The sequence below is a fragment of the Phoca vitulina genome, unplaced genomic scaffold, assembly GCF_004348235.1.
Source record: "Phoca vitulina isolate PV1807 unplaced genomic scaffold, GSC_HSeal_1.0 scaffold72, whole genome shotgun sequence".
In the NCBI taxonomy this organism is placed as follows: Eukaryota; Metazoa; Chordata; class Mammalia; order Carnivora; family Phocidae; genus Phoca; species Phoca vitulina.
This window is the reverse complement of record NW_022589775.1, coordinates 7632728-7653460: the sequence shown is the minus strand read 5'-3', so window position 1 is coordinate 7653460 and position 20733 is coordinate 7632728. Positions and strand designations below refer to the sequence as shown.

At 39.2% G+C, this 20733-nt stretch overlaps 1 protein-coding gene and 1 long non-coding RNA gene across 2 annotated transcripts in view; one reads left to right on the top strand and one right to left on the bottom strand.

The window, feature by feature from the left end:
• LOC116624989 overlaps positions 1-14409 on the bottom strand; it is a 29658-nt gene extending 15249 nt beyond the window's left edge. Inside the window, exons 1-2 of the long non-coding RNA XR_004297986.1 lie at positions 14220-14409; positions 13433-13546 (exon numbers count right to left, since the gene is read on the bottom strand). This is a non-coding gene — a long non-coding RNA (uncharacterized LOC116624989). The remainder of the gene's footprint in view (positions 1-13432; positions 13547-14219) is intronic.
• A 41-nt stretch (positions 14410-14450) lies between these two features.
• The window catches only part of PAXBP1 (PAX3 and PAX7 binding protein 1), a 32845-nt gene continuing 26562 nt past the window's right edge, over positions 14451-20733 (top strand). The window contains exons 1-3 of the mRNA XM_032393276.1: positions 14451-14930; positions 16400-16528; positions 20555-20731. Coding sequence (XP_032249167.1) covers positions 14585-14930; positions 16400-16528; positions 20555-20731 — 652 coding nt within the window. The 5' untranslated portion in view covers positions 14451-14584. The remainder of the gene's footprint in view (positions 14931-16399; positions 16529-20554; positions 20732-20733) is intronic.

Sequence of the window (20733 nt, the reverse complement as noted above, 5' to 3'; positions counted from 1 at the left end):
AATTAGCCAACATATAGTACATCATTAGTTTTGATATAATGTTCAATAATTCATCAGTTGCGCATAACCCTGGCGCTCATCATATCACGTGCCCTCCTTAATGCCCATCACTCAGTTACCCATCCCCCCCACCTCCCTTTCCACAACCCTCAGTTTGTTTCCCGGATATTAACAGCATTTTACACACATTAAATTAAAAATGAGAGAAGGGCAATCAATTTCCATTTCCCAGAGTTGCTCACTAATAACTTCAGGATCTCTTTCTCCAGAATGTACAGGAATACGTTTGTAAATCTGATTTGTTACAGGAAAAATGATGTGAAAACAAAAAGTTGTTTTATGCTGAGCCCTTTTTCTGTTCAAATTTTTAATGCATTTCAAATTTAGCAGAGTCCGTAGTCACAACTCACAACTCAGAATGACACACAAGTGTCATCAGGCCACCTGATGTAGCCTCCAGGAAAGCACTGAGGGGGCGGGGCTGGCTCTGCACAGAGCCCAGTGCATCATAATGCTTCGCCAATTTAAATGATACAGGTACATCACCACACAGACGAATAAGTAAAGTGGTAATAACAGCTCAAAAACAGATATCCCATTTTATTTTATTTTAAAGATTTTATCTATTTATTTGACAGAGAGAGACACAGCGAGCGACGGAACACAAGCAGGGGGAGTGGGAGAGGGAGAAGCAGGCCTCCCGCAGATCAGGGAGCCCGATGCGGGGCTCGATCCCAGGCCCCTGGGATCATGACCTGCGCCAAAGGCAGACACTCAACGACTGAGCCACCCAGGCGCCCCCAGATCCCCCATTTTAAAAAATCAGCACATGTTAAGAATAAAATCACAAATCCATGGGAAAGGAAATTTAATAAATGGTGTGCAGAGGGGGAAAAAAAAGATCAGAAGGATACACACTAAAATATTAATGGTACTGTATCTGGGTGATAATATTAAAAGTGAGTTTCATTTTCTCCTTCCCGAGCATCTTGATTTCCTAAACTTTTTTGAATAAACATACAATCACTTTTGTAATAGGGAAAACCCAGTAAGAATATTTTTATATAAACAAATGCTGGAACAAATGCTTACTCCTTAAAGCTACAGCCTGACCTCCTACCTGATATCGTAATGTTAAGTTGGATAATAGTAAAATGAAACTACAAACAACTCTAAAATATGGGGAAGAAAAAGATTAACAATCTATTTAAAACAGGGAAGTAAATAAACAGGCAATTCACACGAGATGACACTCAAATAGCCAATAATCGAAGAAAAAAATTGCCTCTACTAAGAGAACTAAGAGCAATGCAATGGGACACTGCTATTTCATCTATTCAACTGGCAAAAAAAAGGCTACTTAATGAAAAGTTTTGTCTTACTTGTAGGCAAATAGATATTCTCATATAATGTTGGTGGGATAATAAACTGGTACAGCCACTTTTAAGTACAATTTAGGAATGTATCTTAAAACACATAAAAGCTAGACGCCAATTCTCCTTCTTTGTATCTACCATAAGCACCTTCCCGTACAAATACACATATGTCAACTTGTAGAAACTCATCTAGCCATTCTCCTAGAAGAAATGCACTTTTTAAAAATCACATTGTACTGCAATAAAAAGTTTTAAAAAGAAAAGAATGAATAATATAACTAATACCCATGTAGTTGTCATCCAGAATTGACAAATGTAAACATTTTGTCACATTTATTTAAAACATTTTTAAACACGTTTATTTTAAACATTTTGAAACAAAAGATATAAAACAATATTAGTTTTAAAAACTGCAAATAAATTATGAATTTTACTTAGGCTTGTTGTTGTTAGGAGTATAGGCACAATTCTGAAACTATTTTGTGTATATTATAGGATTGTGCAAAAGAGTAAATATATGGAAGGTTTTGGGGGACCCAGAGTTCTAACAGGAAGAATATGAACTAAAGGGAGGAATGGCAGGTTCCTGGGTCTGGAACTAAAAGGTATCACAAACTCATGATTTTTAACACATACATTACTTAGCTTTATCCAGAGAGAGGTCCAAGAAGCAATGACATCCCTAGGGCAAGAACACACCAATACCTAAATTTTGGTTTCTCAAAACCATTCCCCATTAAAACAAACAAACAACAGGAACAACAACAACATAGGTCCTTGAAGAAATGGCTGATTCCAGGGTATCAGGGTAGCAAAAGTGTAAGGTGAGCCTGGAATATCTTATTGTGACAGAAAGTAAGAAAAGCTCAATAAATTGATGGGAATGTATCCAAAAAAATACAGGAGCCAGCCTAAAGGATTCCACTGGCCATAAGAGGGACCATCTGAGCATCAGTATGATCAATTACAGGAATGGTTTACATCATATTGATTCGCAAAGATTTCATGAGTCTGTACTATCACAAGAAAGAATACAGGGAGCAGGCACAACATTACCTATGTAGTATTCTTGTTAAAACTGTTAAGCCTACATCTAATTCAAATCCAAATTAAGGCACAGTCTGCAAAAATAAAGATGGGGAAAAAAACTCAAAAAGCTGGACTGGACTCTAAAAATATCAATGTCATGAAAACTAAAAAAAAAAAAAGCTAGCGAGTGATGGGGGACTTTTCTAGAATAAAGGAGACTAGCTATGCCAACTGAATGTAAAACACAATCTTTACTGGATTCTGGATTGGGGAAAAACAGCAGCTATAAAAGGCAGGAGAAAATGGATGTCCCAGCTCAAGCAGAGAGAGTGCATCATCTTTTCCCCTTCTTTTTGTCCTATTCGGGCCCTCAACGGATTGGATGATGCCCACACACATTGGCAAGGGTGATCTTATCTCTATGGGAGACACCCTCACAGACATACCCAGAAATAACGTTTTACCAGCAATCTGGGCATCCCTTAGCCTAGTCAAGCTGACACATAAAATCAACCATCATAGACAGGGGAAAAAAATTCATAGAATAAGCATCTCGTTTCTCCGGTGAGGACAAATTAATGATGGGAAGGGTCTAGTATAATGAAAATGGCTGGTCCTCCCAAGGAATGTTTCATATTGGGGGATCAACATTGGTCTCTGCTGTTGACAGGTTGGGCACTAAACAGATCAGTTTTGGTGAGAGGAAGTCCACATTGATGAATCCATGCAAAACCTTCATCCTTGACCCCGTGGCTATTTTGTTCAGAGGGCCACTATGTAAGCACTGGAGTAGCTAGAGAAAGAGGTAGACTGGTATCCATAGAATGAGTCATCTGATCCACCTGATTATCGAGAGCATCCTTTTTGGTGGGGGGACTCTGCAGTATTTACATAGACACAAGTATCTCCCTACTTGTGCTTATTCTGAGTCTATTCATATCACTCATGCCCACATCACCTTGTCTAATTCCTTCCAAGTTCCTGAGCATTCACCCCAACCTTTCTTACTCTGGCCTCTGCAAGAGAATTAAACTATATAGAAAAATGATTTCTTAATTCTCCTAAGATGGAACATACCTAGGTGCATACAAGATAAGTTAATTCTAGATGCGTAAGAACAACAACAAAATAAAGGATAAGCTAATTTATTACATAAAATGGATGCCTTTAGGACATCAAGGCTAATTCTCTTGAGGAACCCCAGCTGAAAAGCCAAACCATTAGTGACTATATAATGAGTCAGAATAGATCTGTTCTTCTAGCCATGCTTTTCCCCAGCAAAGCAGGCACCCGGATGAACTGGGAGGATCCCCCTTCATGGCTTCCTTCATGTCCACTCCTGACTGGGGCTAATGCTACAAAGCCCACTGTAGGCAGCGTCAGCACATCATGTAGAACCATATGTAAACTAGACTTGAATTTTTTCTTCCTTAATCAACTGGTCATTGGGAATACCTCAAGAGGCCATAGGTATGCTTCCAAGGATAGGTAGCAATACATCAAGAGTACAAGAGACAAAGCACAGGGAACAGTGTCTTCAAGACCTGCTAGCATCCAATCCCATGTGTACTACTTCCACTAAATTTTAGAGGGCTGTTTTGCATGCCCAACTTTATGTTTTAGTAGATCAGATAACTTTAGTTCATCAGGGCAGCTAGATCACATTGTCACTTGGTATCCCATGGTTAGGCATTCAAGCATCTATTTGGGCTTAGGGCAAGCCAGGGGTAATTTCTCAAAAGGAGACTACTTCTTTGCCACTTAGCTGAATTCAACTTCAATTTACTTCATTCAATTCAACTGCCTGGTCCACATTGGTCACAGGCCTAAAGTCATCCTTATCATGATAAAAATTAAAGCCATAGGGTTTAATTTAATCATCTAACAAGAGATTAGAAAAATGATCCAGGATCAAACAACAAAGCACTTGAATACTTAGTGATTACTTACAGGAGATCCCCTAAAGGGCTGGCAAGGTTAGTGAAAGGGGAGATAACATGAGCCTGGGGTGTTTTTGAAGCAGTGGTATTCTGCTAAATGTTTAATAACCAGCTTTCCAGGAAAAAGAGATCTGATTTGAGGCATTTGCTGATTTCCGTGGTGTAAATACTCCTGCCTTGGCCAATTTCAAGCTATAGTGTGACATCACTGAACATGAAGTTGAGAAGAAATTGTATAATCACCACTGAGAGGACGATGTTTCAAGTATGAGAGTGGGGTCAGTTGGTTTGAAGGTCGATAGGTCAAATAAGATGAACATAGAAGCATCCTCTGGATTGGCAAGAGGTAAGTCATTTGGTGGCCTTGAAAGAGGAGTGTTAGCAGAGTTGTGGAGACAGAAGTCAGACTGGAGAGGTTTGAGGAATGAATGGGAGATGAGCATGTGCTGGCCGTGAGTAGAGACAAATGTATGAAGTTCAGCCGTGAAGGAGACCAGAGAAAAGGACCTGGAGCCAGATGTCCAAGGAAGTTCTAGGACGGAACTTACTAAAGTAGGTGTGTGTGCTGACGGGAAGCAGAAGAGGGAGGGGATAGCCAATGGAGTGAAGTCCTTAAAGAAAGAGAATATAGTGCACATCTTGATAGATTAATCTTAGACAGGAAGAAGGATTCTTTTTTTATTTACATGAGCATGAGTGAAGAGCTGAACTTTTCAGCAGAGTTATGTAGTTATTAGTTGGGAACACATGAAGGGCTTTGAGAAGTGATGCACTAGTCTCATGGTATGGGAAAGGAAACTTACCAGGACACAGATTAAAAATACTGGATAAATGTATTGAAATCCCTCATGTGCAGAAGGCTCTTTCATCTCCTTCGTCATGGTTTCACTGGGGTGATGGGAAAAAAGACTAATAACAACTTTGTGGTCATTCCCACATCTTTAATGCAAACTCTATCTCTTTAATATTTTTCCTGCTTCTTTTTGCTTATTGGTTTGTTAAGAGCCATTAGGCTCTTCTTAAGTCAGTTTTGTGAAACACGTATTTTGCTAGAAAGTACATTTTCTGTAGAATTCCATATGTATTATTGCTGTATTCCATATAACATCTTCTCATAATTAATTTGGCTCTTCCTCATCTCTGATTATATCTAAAGTTGTAGGTAGTGTGTGTATTTTGTATTGCTTTTTAAAATCAGGCTTGCGTTTTTCTTTATCATTTCTTTATAATTCCTACATTTTGGTTTTCATTGTTTTCTAATTTATTGATCACAGTTTTCTCTTTGAATATTCCTATTCCCCGCATTCTTTGAATTGTTTTGCTAGGGTTTTGTTTTGTTTTGTCATTTCTGAGGTTGGATAATTTATTCCTATCACAACTTTTGTAATCACAAATGGTTTGAAGTTATACACTATTCTCCAAGTACACCTTTACAACTGTGTTCCATATATTTTTATATGCAACTATCAGCATTTTTATTAATTTTAGAGTTTTTAGATAACATATCATATTTTATTTCTTCTTCAATTTAGAGATTTAGGTCACTGCTCATTAACTCCCAAGTAGTCAAGGCTTTTTAAAGAATTTAAATTAGGAAGGGTTGATCGCCTTTTGAATTTGGTTTGTCATGTAACTTTTTCTCTGGTTGAAGAATGTGCCCTATGAAGAATATGTTCGGTCGTCTTTTTTTTTTTTTAATTGTAGCCAGGTTAATGATTGCTATTTATAAATGTTTCACAGATGAAATAGATGATTAAATAGTCTCTGGAGAGTACATAATTCTATTAGTTTATCTATACATTTGAGCTCATTAATTATATTATTAAAATTTCATATACCTTTACATATGACTTGGCTACTTCACTTACCTGACTCAGACAGAAAGGCATATTACAACAATGTATTATAAAGGAAAATGTTTTTAGCAACCATCTGAAGTCTGCAGTCCATTTAAAACAGAACCAGGGGGCGCCTGGGTGGCTCAGATGGTTAAGCGTCTGCCTTCGGCTCAGGTCATGATCCCAGGGTCCTGGGATCGAGTCCCGCATCGGGCTCCTTGCTCAGCAGGGAGCCTGCTTCTCCCTCTCCCTCTGCTTGTTCTCTCTCCGTCTCTCTCGCAAATGAATAAATAAAAATTTTAAATAAATAAATAAATAAATAAATAAATAAATAAATAAAACAGAACCAGGAATGTTAGGTAGTCAGGAACAGATACAGAAAACTCTGCCTCAACTACGGCTAGAGTTTTGCTGGGTGAGTATAACAAAGGAAGAGGGGGGAAGAGGGCTGAAGTTGTGGCAAGGGGCTGACTATAATCTTGCCCCAGGAAATCCAACCTAGAAAAGGAGGGAAACAAAGGCAGGGGGAAGAGAATGGGCAGTGAACAGTGATGGGTTCATTGGACTGGAGGTAGAGTAAGCAGACTGGAACAACGGAAATGATACAATTCCTGGAAGACACCCAGTAACTCCCCAGTGACTTGGAGAAGGTCCAAAGTGCAATCATGGTAGCAAGCCAAAGCCATGGATATGATTATTAAAGGTGAGAGGAGCAGAGAACTAACTCCAAGTAGATTATGTACTGGAATGATGAAGCCATAAAGAATGAATGAATGTTCATAAAACAATTCTGGAAGGAATGCATCAAAAATTAAGTGTTAAGACTCTAAGTGATTATTTTCTTTCTTTTGTTCTGCATTTCCTGAATTTCTAAATAGTTAGGTAGTACTTTTATAATTAGAGAAAGGTTATTTTTAGAAGCCCACTTAATTGAGGTGCCTGGGTGGCACAGTTGGTTAGGTATCTGACTCCTGGTTTCAGTTTGGGTCATCATCTCAGGGTCTTGAGATCCAGTCCAACATTGGGCTCTGTGCTCAGCGTGGAGTCTGCTTGGGACTTTCTCTCCCTCTCCATCTGCCCCTCCCCACCACTCTCTCTCTTTCTAAACCAATCAATCAATCTTTAAAATAAAATAAAAGTCCACTTAATTTTTAAGGAATTGGAAGCTTGATTTGGTTCTTCTCTAATGTAATTGTACTCTAAGGTTAGTATGTTTCTTATACACTTTGCTGCCCTCTAGTAACACTCAATAACACAGAAGAAACATTGTTTTTTATACCTAGAAGAGATACTTATAACTCTGTTGTTTTTAATAATGTATCTTCTTTTCATTTTTTCTGCAAGTGGGGCAGACAGTAATGTATGAATGGTATTGAGCTAACACAAATGAGTTCTTTCAGAGAGGCTGAATTGCTATTTTTGCTTTTATATTAGTAATATAGTTCTTAGATGCATTCATAAAGTGTCCACTATGAATGTAATATAAATATCATATCTGTTCTATGACTGCAAATTACACTCTTTCACAGAGTAATAGTAGAAATGTAAATAAAATATGGGGGTGCCTGGTTGGCTCAGAGGAGCATGGGACTCTTGATCTTGGGGTGGTGAGTTCGAGCCTCATATTGGGTATAGAGATTACTTCAAAAAAAATAAATGTAAAAGACTGACCTGGATAAAGTGATTTCAATTACTCCTCATTTTACATGAAATATTTTAAGAAGAGTTTACTCAAGGAGTCATCCTGGAGCTAGTAATTGTAATCATCTTGAAGGAAAATGTCCTGCCTCAATCCTAGAAATTCTTACATATTTACTGATGATCAAGATACTTAAATGGTCATTGGCACATGGGAAGAAATGAATCAAATTAAAATTTCTATCATTTTATATTTGTGCTTCTTAAATTGTAGTACCCTATTGATTTCTTCATAATATTAACTGCAAGTAGTAATTAATTTTTATTTACTTGTTTATTATGTCTCCAGCACCTGACTATAGGTCTGGAAGGAGAAAGAACACATCTGTCTTGTTCATTATTGTTTCTTATTGCCTCACACAATGCCTAGAACGTAGTAGATGCTCAAAAAGATTCGTTGAATAAATGGATAATAATAGAATTACCTGGTCTAAATAGCAGATGTATTTTTAAAATACTGAATAAGCCCAATATTTCCATGCAAGGAAATAAAACATTGTTTACTTTTATTATGACACTCTAAATTTGGATGAAAAGAAATTTCAACTTCTCTTTGAAGAAACTGTCATTTCAGAAAATGAAGGAATAGCCATTAGAGTTGAATTGCTAAAACATTCTTAAAAGTTGAGTATCTCTCTACTGACAATTCTAATGTGGCAAAAAAAAAAAATTTTTTTAACTTTTAAAAGTCTGATCTTTTAAATCTGGATTCCATTAATAATGGTTTGATAGAAAAGATAATCTTATGAAAGTAGATCCAATGACTATATTTCAATAGAGTTTGAGACAAATAATTTAGAAATTTTCTAACATTTTTAATAGAATCGTTCATATGCTCTGGATGGAGCTACTTGTTTCTCTGTACTTGTAATAACTACAGACTTGCAAGATAAAGAGCTTTCCTCACTTTTGCTTGTGACTTAAATGCCAATGAACATATCTGTATGGATATCTTAACAACAGAGAAAAAAGAAAACTCCTCTCTAAAAAATTACAGTAAAGCTAAAGAGTTATTAAGCAGCTAAACTTAAAACACACACACACACACGCAATCCCTACCAAAATACCACCAGCATTTTTCGCAGAGCTAGAACAAACAATTCTAAAATCTGTATGGGACCAGAAGAGACCCTCAATAGGCAAAGTAATGTTGAAAAAGAAAAGCAAAGCTGGAGGCATCACAATTCTGGACTTCAAGCTCTATTACAAAGCTGTAATCATCAAGACAGCATGGTACTAACACAAAAACAGACACATAGATCAATGGAACAGAATAGAGAACCCAGAAATGAACCCTCAACTCTATGGTCAACTAGTCTTTGACAAAGCAGGAAAGAATATCCAATGTAATAAAGAAGACAGTCTCTTCAACAAATGGTGTTGGAAAAATTGGACAGCTACATGCAGAAGAATGAAACTGGACCACTTCCTTACACCATACACAAAAATAAATTCAAAATGGATGAAAGACCTAAATGTTAATCCATCAAAATCCTAGAGAAGAACACAGGCAGCAACCTCTTTGACCTCAGCCATAGCAAATTCTTACTGGACATGTCTCCGGAGGCAAGGGAAATAAAAGCAAAAATGAACTATTGGGACTTCATCAAGATAAAAACTTCTGCACAGCAAAGGAAACAATCAACAAAACTAAAAGGGAACCTACAGAATGGGAGAAGTTATTTGCAAATGACATAATGGATAAAGGGCTAGTATCTAAAATCTATAAAGAACTTATCAAACTCAACCAAAACAAAAAAGCCAATCAAGAAATAGGCAGAAGACATGAACAGACATTTCCCCAAAGAAGACATACAAATGGTTGACAGACACATGAAAAAATGCTCAACATCACTCATCATCAGGGAAATACAAATGAAAACCACAATGAGATACCACCTCACACCAGACAGAATGACTAAAATTAACAACTCAGGAAACAACAGATGTTGGCAAGGATGTGGAAAAAGGGGAACCCTCTTACACTGTTGGTGGGAATGCAAGCTGGTGCAGCAACTCTGGAAAACAGTATGGAGGTTCCTCAAAAAGTTAAAAATAGAGCTACCCTACAACCCAGCAATTGCACTACTGGGTATTTACCCCAAAGATACAAACATAGTGATTCAAAGGGGGCACATGTACCCCAATGTTTACAGCAGCAATGTCCACAATAGCTGAACTATGGAAAGAGCCCAGATGTCCATCAACTGATGAATGGATAGAGAAGGTATGGTACATGTGTACAATGGAATATTACTCAGCCATCAAAAAGAATGAAATGTTGCCATTTGCAACAATGTGAATGGAACTAGAGGGTATTATGCTAAGCGAAATAAGTCAGTCAAAGACAAATACCATTTGATTTCACTCATACATGGAATTTAAGAAACAAAACCGATGAATATAGGGGAAGGGAAGAAAAAATAAAATAAGATGAAATCAGAGAGGAAGGCAAACCTCTAAGAGACTCTTAACTATAGGAAACAAACTGAGGGTTGCTGGACGGGAGGTGGGTGGGGGGATGGGGTAACTGGGTGATGGGCATTAAGGAGGGCACTTGATGTAATGAGCACTGGGTGTTATATGCAACTGATGAATCACTAAATTCTATCCCTGAAACTAATACTACACTATATGTGAACCAAGTTGAATTTAAATAAAATCTTGAAAGAAAAAAAATACCCACAATTGTATAAATTGCACAGATAAAATTAACATTACTACAAAATTAAAATAACTATTGTTTATTTTGTTAGAATTCTTTGGTCCTCGGGTTCTTTGATTCTAGTGGAAACAAACGTGAAGTACTTTAAGCAAACCCACACAAACAATAAAACAACCTCAACAGCAACAAAACCAAAAGAAATCTACTCTAAAGATTCTGGATCTCCGGGGCCCACAGACAGGAGTGCAGTCCTGCTTCAAGAAGCATTGAGAACAAGAACCAGGAAAGGCACAAGAATGCTATTTTGTCTTCTGCTATTTTGTCTTACCTTTCTTGGGAAAAAAATGTCATGCTGTTTTGCCTTCCGCTTTTTAGCACATCTGCTTCATTCTTCTCTTCTGCTACACAGACTAGTTTTCTCAGCTTTTGAATTGACATGGTAATTTATGGCTTCCCTTGGGCTCTTGAGTTCATTGCAATTCTAGCCACAAGCAGGGACTCATTGTCTTAGTTTCAATTGCAATATCTTGGGAGAATCTGATTGGCTCACCTTGGATCAGGAATTTATACCTACCCAGGAATTTATAACAAATGTACTGCAATCTTGTTTTGAGAATAATCATATGTAAGCTGTAGAAAATGTAATTTATATCAACATAGGATGAAATATTTATCACTAATTAAATGAAAAAAGAATGTACAGTACTATTCAGTCAACAAATATTTATTATCTATTGTGTATGAGGTGCTATTATAGGTGTTGTGAAGATGGCACTGAACAAAACATAAAATATCTTCTCCCGTGAAGCTTACATTTTACTTTAAGTTAATGTAGAACTGCCTTCACCATGGCAAGCTCTAAAGATATTTAAATAATTAAATGATTTTTCCAGAATAGAATTATTGAGTTATAGCTTTAGAGAGAAAAGAAAAATTCCTAGATCAGGGATTCCTAGATTATGAGATTTCACCTGCCAAATACAATTTTTAGGGCAACCCCTTCAGGTCCCCTCCCTCCTTGGGAGCTTTGTACTATCACTTTGCTATCCCTCAATAAACCTTGCTTCAAAAAAAAATAAAAAATAAAAAATAAAATTTTTAGATAAAACAAAAAATTTAGGAGGATTCGTGGCTTTTACTTTTTAGTTTGCCAAATAAGTATGCAAAAACAAACATACACACTATCATATAACATCATCATTGTTTCATAGAAGGAAAGAAATTTTAGTATCTTAACATGGAAAGAGAAAGACAATCTCAAAATAAAGGAACATTTTTTCCCCAAGAAAGGACATCTGGCTACTCTTCACAGACAGACTGTTTTTACTCTTCTCATTTGGCAGCTGACTAGGGAAAACTTTTCACAGGTTCATAGACTTGCATTTCGTAACCATTGTTCTAGACTACGGAGTCGAATACTGAGTCAGCAAAAAAAACCCGAAACTGGTTTGCCTATTTTATCTGAATTTATGGGTCAATTAACCCATGCAAAGTCACAATTCTGTGGGGGAAAAAAACCTATCAGAATTATTGCCTGGAAAGACGACTTTTTAAAAAGAATTGAATTAACTTACTGATTCAAACAAAATGACTGATGTAACAGTTCTATGTAAGCTGTTTGTTTTCCCAGAATACTAAAGACCTTCCAAAATTAAATGGTGATGACAGACTATATGCAACAAACAAATTAGTCTGTTTAATACTCAAAGCACAGAAGCATTTTATAAAATCATCAGTTTGGATAATATACTGGCTGATAGGCAACCAAAGCAGCTATTCAGTTTCAGGAATTTAATTTCCACAAGATCTAAAACCTCTATAAAAGGACCTTTGGCTTGCTTGTGCAGCAAAATAACTTTCAAGTGTTTAACTCTGCCCTTTAATTATCTGAATAGGTAGACTGTCAAAGTTATAAATACGTTTGTTGTCTATTACTATCTTGGCTCATGTTAAAATGACAAGTGTCCTCCCTTCTATCCATATTCAGCCACCATTTTTACAGTGGAAGATCTTTTTGAAATTTTAAGCCAAGATATTAACATATTCTGCTCTGGACCTTATGTTTGTTACCTCTAACCCTAATCATATTACTGCAAATCTGTCTCTTGGCTCAGGTGTCTGGAGGCTGATCAGGCACAATTTGAATCTTCGGTGATGGGAACTGGAGTTCAATTTCACCAATGAAACACTGTTGGAATCAGAACTTAAATCAATGCTGAGCAGCCAGAATATAAGAACTTAGAGTAATGAGAACAGAATGGGAGTGAGATGTTACTAACTTTTCCTATTAACTGGAAGAAAATCTCACAGAGGATGCTCTTGGCCTAGACCATCTTTCCAGTTTCCAAAAGTGGGTCCTGGCTGGGCAGATCTCAAATCCAAACAAAGAAAACCAGAGAAAATAAGGCAGATGTGTATGACATAGAAATTTTTGGTGGGCTTGGGATCTTCTGCTTCAACTTGGAGCTTAATTCTTAAGTGCAATTTTGACAGGATGGTGTGGACAAAAAGGGAGTCTCATATTTGCTGGTAAGAGTACAAATTAGCACAGATTCTATAAAGAGCAATTTAGAATTAGCTAAATTACAAATGCACACATTTGGATCTAGCACTTCCAATTCTGTTTCATTCTCCAGATGTGACCAATTTCCAGAGCTTTTCATTGTGGCATTGAATATTATAGTAAGATGAGAAATAACCTTAATATCAATTTTTATGGGGCTGGTTTAATAAATTACGGTACATTCCAACAATGGATCGGTATGCAGCTGGGTAGAAGGAAAGCCAACACTTTATGTCCGGACACGAACCAAACCCCAATTTATGTTAAACTAAAAACATAATTTACACATGTGTAAAAAAGGTAATTCATAAAGATACACTTACTTGCTTTTATGTTCACAGAATCTCAGGGGGATCATGAGAATTTTAACTGCTGCTGAACTGGAAAGCTTCTGGTGATGGGTGGGCTCTTTTCACTATACGAATGCCCTTTGTAACCTTTTGAATTTTGAGACATGAAAACGAATTCACATATACTTGCACACGTGAAGGAAAAGGCCTCAAGTCTGTTGATACGACCGGCAAGCCTGTAAGTTCAACCTCACAGTCTGGTACCCTGATTGGGCCTTGCCAGTTAAGACTGTTACCTCTGTGACGCAAGGCTGAAATGTGTCACAACCACCCCCATTCGTGCAAGCCGATTTTCCTTCCGTTTCTGATATTAGCTATGTTTCAGAACTGCTCGCAAACTTGGCATTCTTTCCAAAACGCTAAAACACTTTTGCTTTCGGCATAACAGAGAAAGGGGCTAAAATACCAGGCCAGGTAACAATTTATCATAAATGAAATTCAATGCTTTTGAAAGTGCTTTGTAGCTACAAAGCAAAGCTGTAGAAATACGAACTGTGACTCAATAGAGTTAGTAGTAATCACCATATCACAACTCAACTTACAGTTTGGGAAAAACTATCCATCCTGGGACCCTACTTTGCCTCATCAAACCTGGTTTCTCCTTTCGGCTCCTCCCGCCTTCCCTTCCCTCTCCGCCCCCCCCTTCCCTCCCCCCCCCCCCCTCCCCCTCCTCCCCCCCTTCCCTCTCCTCCCCCTCCTTCCTCTCCTCCTCTCTTTGCCAGTCCCAGAGCTTGGCCGGAGGTTTCCTCGCTTGACTTACTCTGCGTAAGTGCGGAAGACGCACTGCAGTACCGTCGGCCGTAGCACGACCGAGCTTACTCTGTTCTCTCGTCTCTATGATCCTCTTTGTGACCCGTGGGATAGCGCCAGAGTCCTAGAGCTCCGTGCCAACAGTCCTCCACGCCGACAGAGGACAGCGCAAAAAGCTGACGTTCTCGCGAGAGGCGCGGAGATCTCTCCACGTATTGAGGGTGCGAGCGCATGCGCGCTCGGTGGTGCGCGGTAGAAGGAGGGAAGACGGGATCCGGCTGGAGCCCCGGAGTGCGCGCGTGCGCCGTCGCGAGCTTGCCGCTGCCGGGGCCGCCGTGTAAGAGCGGGTGTGAGACCGCCGTGCGAGCCGCGGGAATGTTCCGAAAGGCCCGGCGAGTGAACGTGCGCAAGCGGAATGACTCGGAGGAGGAGGAGCGAGAGCGCGATGAGGAGCAGGAGCCGCCACCGTTGCTGCCGCCGCCGGGCACCGGCGAAGAACCGGGCTCTGGCGGCTGCGGCGACAGGGCCCCTGGGGGGGAGTCGCTGCAGGGCCCGGGGCCGCCGCCGCCTTCCGCGCTGATCCCGGGTTCCGGGGCTGAGGCCGGGGGCTGCTTCCCCGGCGGCGCGGAGCCGGGCAATGGGCTGAAGCCGCGCAAGAGGCCGCGAGAGAACAAAGAGGTGCCCCGGGCCAGCCTGCTCAGCTTCCAGGACGAGGAGGAAGGTAACCGCCCCGCTTCGGACCCCAGACCCCAGCATCCCTACCCTGGGCCCCCACTTTAAGTCCTCGCATTCCCTGGACGCCCAGCCCCCGCAGCCCAGAACGGAGCCCCTTCGCGCCCGACCTGCTGCACATCTTTCCCCGCCTCCGGCCTTCTGCTCCCGGCGGAGGACGCGTTCCCGCGCAGCCACCAGCCTTTTCTTAACTACCGCCTCCTCCTTACCGTCCTCCTGTGCGTTTCCTGCTCTGTGGGGCAGAAGCTCAGATCCGTCATTCTGAGTTTATCAAGTGGAAATTCAGTGTCCCCTGTCCTGCTTTTTTTCCTGGCGGGTGTGTTTCAGGGTGAACTTGAGTTGGGTCCCCTGTCTGCTCTTGGCAGGTCTCTGACTCCTCTGCAGGTCAGTGTGCCCACGCCTCTTGGGGGATCTGTCCAGACATCCTTGACCAGGAAGGCTGGGTTTGTAAAGAGGAATCCTAAATCTGGGAACAGAATCCCCGGAGTTGAAGCTCTGGTTAGGAGTGACCTTGGACCAGTCCCTTGCAAACGTCGAGCCTCCGTTTCTCCATGAAAATAAATAGGGGTACAGATGCACGGCTTTCCTCGCATTGATTTTTGGACAATGAGGAGAGACGGTGTAATAGTAATTGAAGGCATTTTATCCAAACGGTTGTGAGAGGCTAAGCTGCAGTGGATTTAGATTTCTGATCATATATGAGCCTTAAATCTAACTTTCCGACCAGTTGCATGTGTGTTTATGTAACCCAATTAAGTGCATGTTATTAAAAAAAGAAAGACTTTTGGATATCTCACTTGTATCTTGATGCAAGATGCTCTCATCCTTCCAGGAAGGTGGGCATTTTCTCTTTGGCCTTTCTGTTATTATTTTGTTTGAGAGGACCACAGCCAGATTTTTTTTCTTTTTCTTTTTTTTTTTTTGATGATGATGCAGAAACTATTTGGTAAAGTGTTTGTATCTGACTTTAAAATTTTCAGATCAGACAGTGGATACATACCAAAACTTATTTTTGAAAAGTGCTTTGCTCTCAGCTTAGTCTTGAAATAATATATGTCAGTTTGTGATGGTTATAGATTTACTCAGACCTGACAGCTCTCTTACCCAACGTCTTTTGACTTTGGATTTTTTTTTTCTGATAATAAAGTAATTAAGTGCTTTTTCAGTGATTTTGTTTTCTTCCTGAGGAGAACAATAGGACATATGAAAACTTTGTGTAGTCGCAAGTGTTATGCCTTTTAAAAAGTCTCAAATTTGCATTATGTGAGGTTAATTTATGAAGTTGACAGCTTTTGAGAGTCTGTGACAGATTTGGAATAACTTCAAATTATGTAATGCTTTGGGGTGTATGAGTATCCATTTGGATGAATGCGAAAAGCACATAAGACCATGTGAAAGTTAGAAGGGAAAATACTGTCTGAAATGGTTGCTACAGCTTCATTTAATTTCTTTTCTAAGAAAATGAAGAAGTTTTCAAAGTGAAGAAATCAAGTTACAGCAAAAAAATAGTAAAATTACTTAAGAAAGAATATAAAGAAGATCTTGAAAAATCGAAGATTAAAACAGAACTCAATTCATCAGCAGACAGTAAGTACCAAACTAATAGGATTCTTTTGAAACAACAAAATGAAAGCTCTTTCTCACAAGGATTGATTGAATGGATTTGCTGTATATATCATGAACTTGTTCAATTGATTCTGTTGTTGTCAAAGGTCCAAATTGAATATTGATACAGTTCTGTTATTTAATTCTAACACAGTTGCACAGTAAATGCATTTTTTTTTTTCAATTTGTCAGAGAGAGAGAGAGGGTGAGCACAAACGGGGAGCGGCAGCAGAGGGAGAAGCAGGCTCCCCACTAAGTGGGGAATCAGATGCGGGACTTGATCCCAGGACCCTGGGATCATGACCTGATCCGAAGGCAGACGCTTAACCGACTGAGCCACCCAGGCATCCCAGTAAATGCATTTTAAAAAAAGACAGAATCCTTGCCACTGGAATGTTTCTGCTATAGCACCTGAATCCTCCCCCAATTTTCTTGCTAGTGTTCAGACTGCTGTTACCCAGAGAAAGGAAGTTTCCCACTTAAGCCTGAGACACGGATTTATTCCTGTTTGAGATAGTACTGTGTAAATTACTGTACTTGTATTTTATAGAGACAGGTGTTCCATTTCTTTGGTGGTATTTCCACAGTTGGTTTAATTCTTGCAGAACTTTAGGAACCTTGTTTTAATGTTTGTTGATAATACTTTCTCATTCAGCAGCCCTATGGATGAAGACTCCTCAGTGTGAGGCCCCTGCCTACATTGTACAGACATTTCTCAACACCCTTTCACAACTGAAGCTTAACAATTTTAAGAAGTTATTTGTCTTGGAGGAAAGTGGATCCATTATAATATGCTGTGGTCTGAATTATTCTCATGCAAATGCTGAATCTTTCTATTCTATGGAATTAAGGATAGAATTATTATTTCACGGGTTCTCAGCCAAAGGCTTAAGGTGAAAAAGTATGTCATTATATCTCAAATTTACAGTCTCATTTTGGAGACAGCATCATTAATGTATAATTGGACCCAATGTTTGGCCAAATGTCCAATGAGTGGTTTAAAGGGGAACTGCATTTTTTTAGAGGCAGGAGAAGGAATGCTTCAAAGATAAAGTAGAATATGAAACTGGATTTTTGATCATTTAAATTCCAAAAGATGAGAGAGGGAATATACGGGTGTATAATCAAAGATTAAAGTGACTAAGGTAAGAGCAAATACATTTGTCAGGTCAAAGTGGATGATTTATAGAGGAAGTAGAGGTTTAGGGTGAAAGGTACATTGTTGACAGATTGTGAAGGATGTTTAGTATCCAATAAGGGGTTTAGAGTTGCTGTGTTGGATGGCTTGCCAAGATGGTGACATGATAAATGCCCTTTGAAACCTTAACCTGGTATTAACATGCGGAATGGATTGGCACAAGGAGAGATTGGAGGCTTAAAACAGTTTAAAATCAAGGGCCAGCTTTGCTCATTAATAGTGAGTTTAAAAAGGTCTTAGTTGAGTGAGACTGAGGCTTTTCCTGACTCAGTGGGAAATAGTGGATGAGTTAAAAATGTTTGCTGTGGGTGTGGGAGAAGAAATGGAAAGAAAGGATTATTTGAAAAACATTCCAAGGGAAAAATTGGTAGGCTTGATATATGCTTTAACTATTGGATTTAAAAAAACAGTCAAATTTTGAACTTTTGTGACATGGTGACTGAGAGAACAATGCTGTATTATATACAGAAATAGGGAAGGCAGGTGGGAGGAGGAGTATTTTTAGGGGAACCAATTATTTTGGAGTCTAGGAAACTGCTTTTTTCCCAAATCTTTTGAGAACCAACTGTGTGCAGTATAATAGTGCAAGAAAGATCAGAAGTGAGAAAGGACCACTTAGAAATGGAAACAAGTCTGGGATTTATGAGGTCTTCTGTGACCTGTGATCTTTGTGACAAAGACTTCTATCTTTAATAAGTGTACACATAGAGAAGAGGATTTACTAAATAAAATCATAAAGGCCAAAGAAGAGATAGGAAAAGTTTCAAGATGACGATGCTCATTTGAATGAGAAAGTACCAGAAAAGTGAGGAAAAGAAAGGACCAAGGAGAGGCCATTGGCAGGGTTGCTGTTGTTTTCTTTCTGGAGGAGGGTGTCTGGCAGAAGAGACAGGTCCACTAGCCAAGCTGTATCTGTTTGGATGAAGGAACATCTTTTGCTAAATTGCTCAACGATACTGTATGAATTTGTTGTAGCTGCAGCCATTGGGTTAGCTGGTATGGGAGCTTGGACCGAGAGAAAGCAAAGGCCATTTGCCTAGGTTGAGGCACAAGTTGGTGATGAAGTAGAAGTCAGCAGGTCCACTGCTTTCCAGAAGTTTGTCAGAGAGAGAAGTAGAGGACAGTAACTAGAGGGACCATTGGAATCAAGGAGAAGTTTTTCAATAAGGAGAAAACTGTGTTTGTAGACAGAAGAAAGGCGAGGGAGAGCCTGATCAAGTTCAAGGTAAAGAGAATGTTCATGAGAACAAGTTTCCTGATGTGGTAGTAGAAGAAATTGAGGGTCCTAGAGGAGCCTAGAGAAAGGTTATTTAGTATCTCTTTTTACAAAGACATCTGGAAGGATAATACATATCCACTGACAAAAATTCAACTGTAACCATGTTGTGCACTTGTATGTGTTCAATCATAAAATGTATTTGCTTAGTCTTAAAATCTGCAGAAATCATTATCTGAACATATCTGGTCTGGTAGACCTTTCACAGTTCTATTGAAAGCCATCGATTTAGTGTGGGTTTAGAGTAGAAGGAAATGGGTAGTTTTTGACTCCGATTCTTGGGTAGTTTTTGACTCCCGTGTAACTGTATTTGATAAGGTGAATTTTTAAATCTCATAGCATCAGAATGCACTTCAGAAGAAAGGCTGTGGCTAATGAAATAGGATGGTAGATGAGAAGACTAAGGAGCCTAAGACATAATGACCCGAATCTTAGTAAACTTAAAAGTGTGTATATGGCGGAGTGGTATTATCCCTGGGATTCTTATTGAGGGGAATGGAATATGGTTTGAGATGAATAGAGAATCTTTGAAACGCTTTTTGGGAGGGGAACATGCTAGGGAAACAAGAGAAGAATATCATATTTAGAATAAACTTTTACTATTTCATTATATTCATTGTGCCTATTGCGTGCCTATTTCAAGGTGAAAAACACTTTGATTTTCTTGATTTTTGCCTGGGACTGATGGTGCAGTGGGGCTAGTTAGTTATAAGGAACGTAAAGCTCTGTAAAGATGCAGTGGTGCCTCCTGGAATGCAGTGGCAGGAAAGCAGTGTTGCAACTGGTCTTATGAATGGCCTCAGAATTAGGGAGCTCTCTCTCTGTCCATATGGCAGAATATGGCACTCTACAGCTCCCTTCCGGGTTTACATGTGGTTGTTTTTAGTGCCACCTGGTCTCTGACTTGTCTTGCTGTCTCAGTTCCAGGTTCCCAGAAAGAGAATCAGGTTGTGTCTGCTTTGGTCACAAATCCACTCTTGAACATTGAGTCATGGCAGTGGGGTCAGAGTTGCATTGTATAAATGTGACTTTTGGGTCTTAACCCCTTCAGGTGATGGATGACAAATGGTTATGAACTAAGAAGATAATCCTGAAGTATTCATTGCAGAGAGGTTTATGTGGTCCATAAACATTGTTCTTGATAGAAAGCTGCCTCAGAGGAGCTTAGAGTTTAATGAAATGCTGATATAAAATGAAATAATGATTCAAAGAGGTATGAACAGTTAACCAGTGCAAGTTTAGAGGAAGAAACAGTTAATTTTGATAAATTTAGTAAAATTTTGATAAAGTGAACTCAAGGTGGAATTGAGCAGAGCCTCCAATGCAGCCCTGTGACCCCTATATTACTTTTACTTCCCAATTAATGCCTATTGTTGGATATTTCATTTTCATACATCAGTGGTTTGAGTTTTTTATAAATAATTAAAATAGTTCAAACTTGAACGAATTAAGCCTGTAAACGAATAAAAGGGTGCCTACCTGATTTATGCATTCTATTTTAAATATATTTTAATAACTTTTTTCACAAATGTAGACGAACCACCTTTGGACAAAACAGGACATGTTAAGGACACCAGTCAAGAAGATGGGGTTATCATCAGTGAACACGGTGAAGATGAAATGGATATGGAAAGTGAGAAGGAGGAAGAAAAGCCAAAAGCTGGTGGAGCCTTTTCAAACGCTTTATCTTCTTTGAACGTTCTCCGTCCAGGT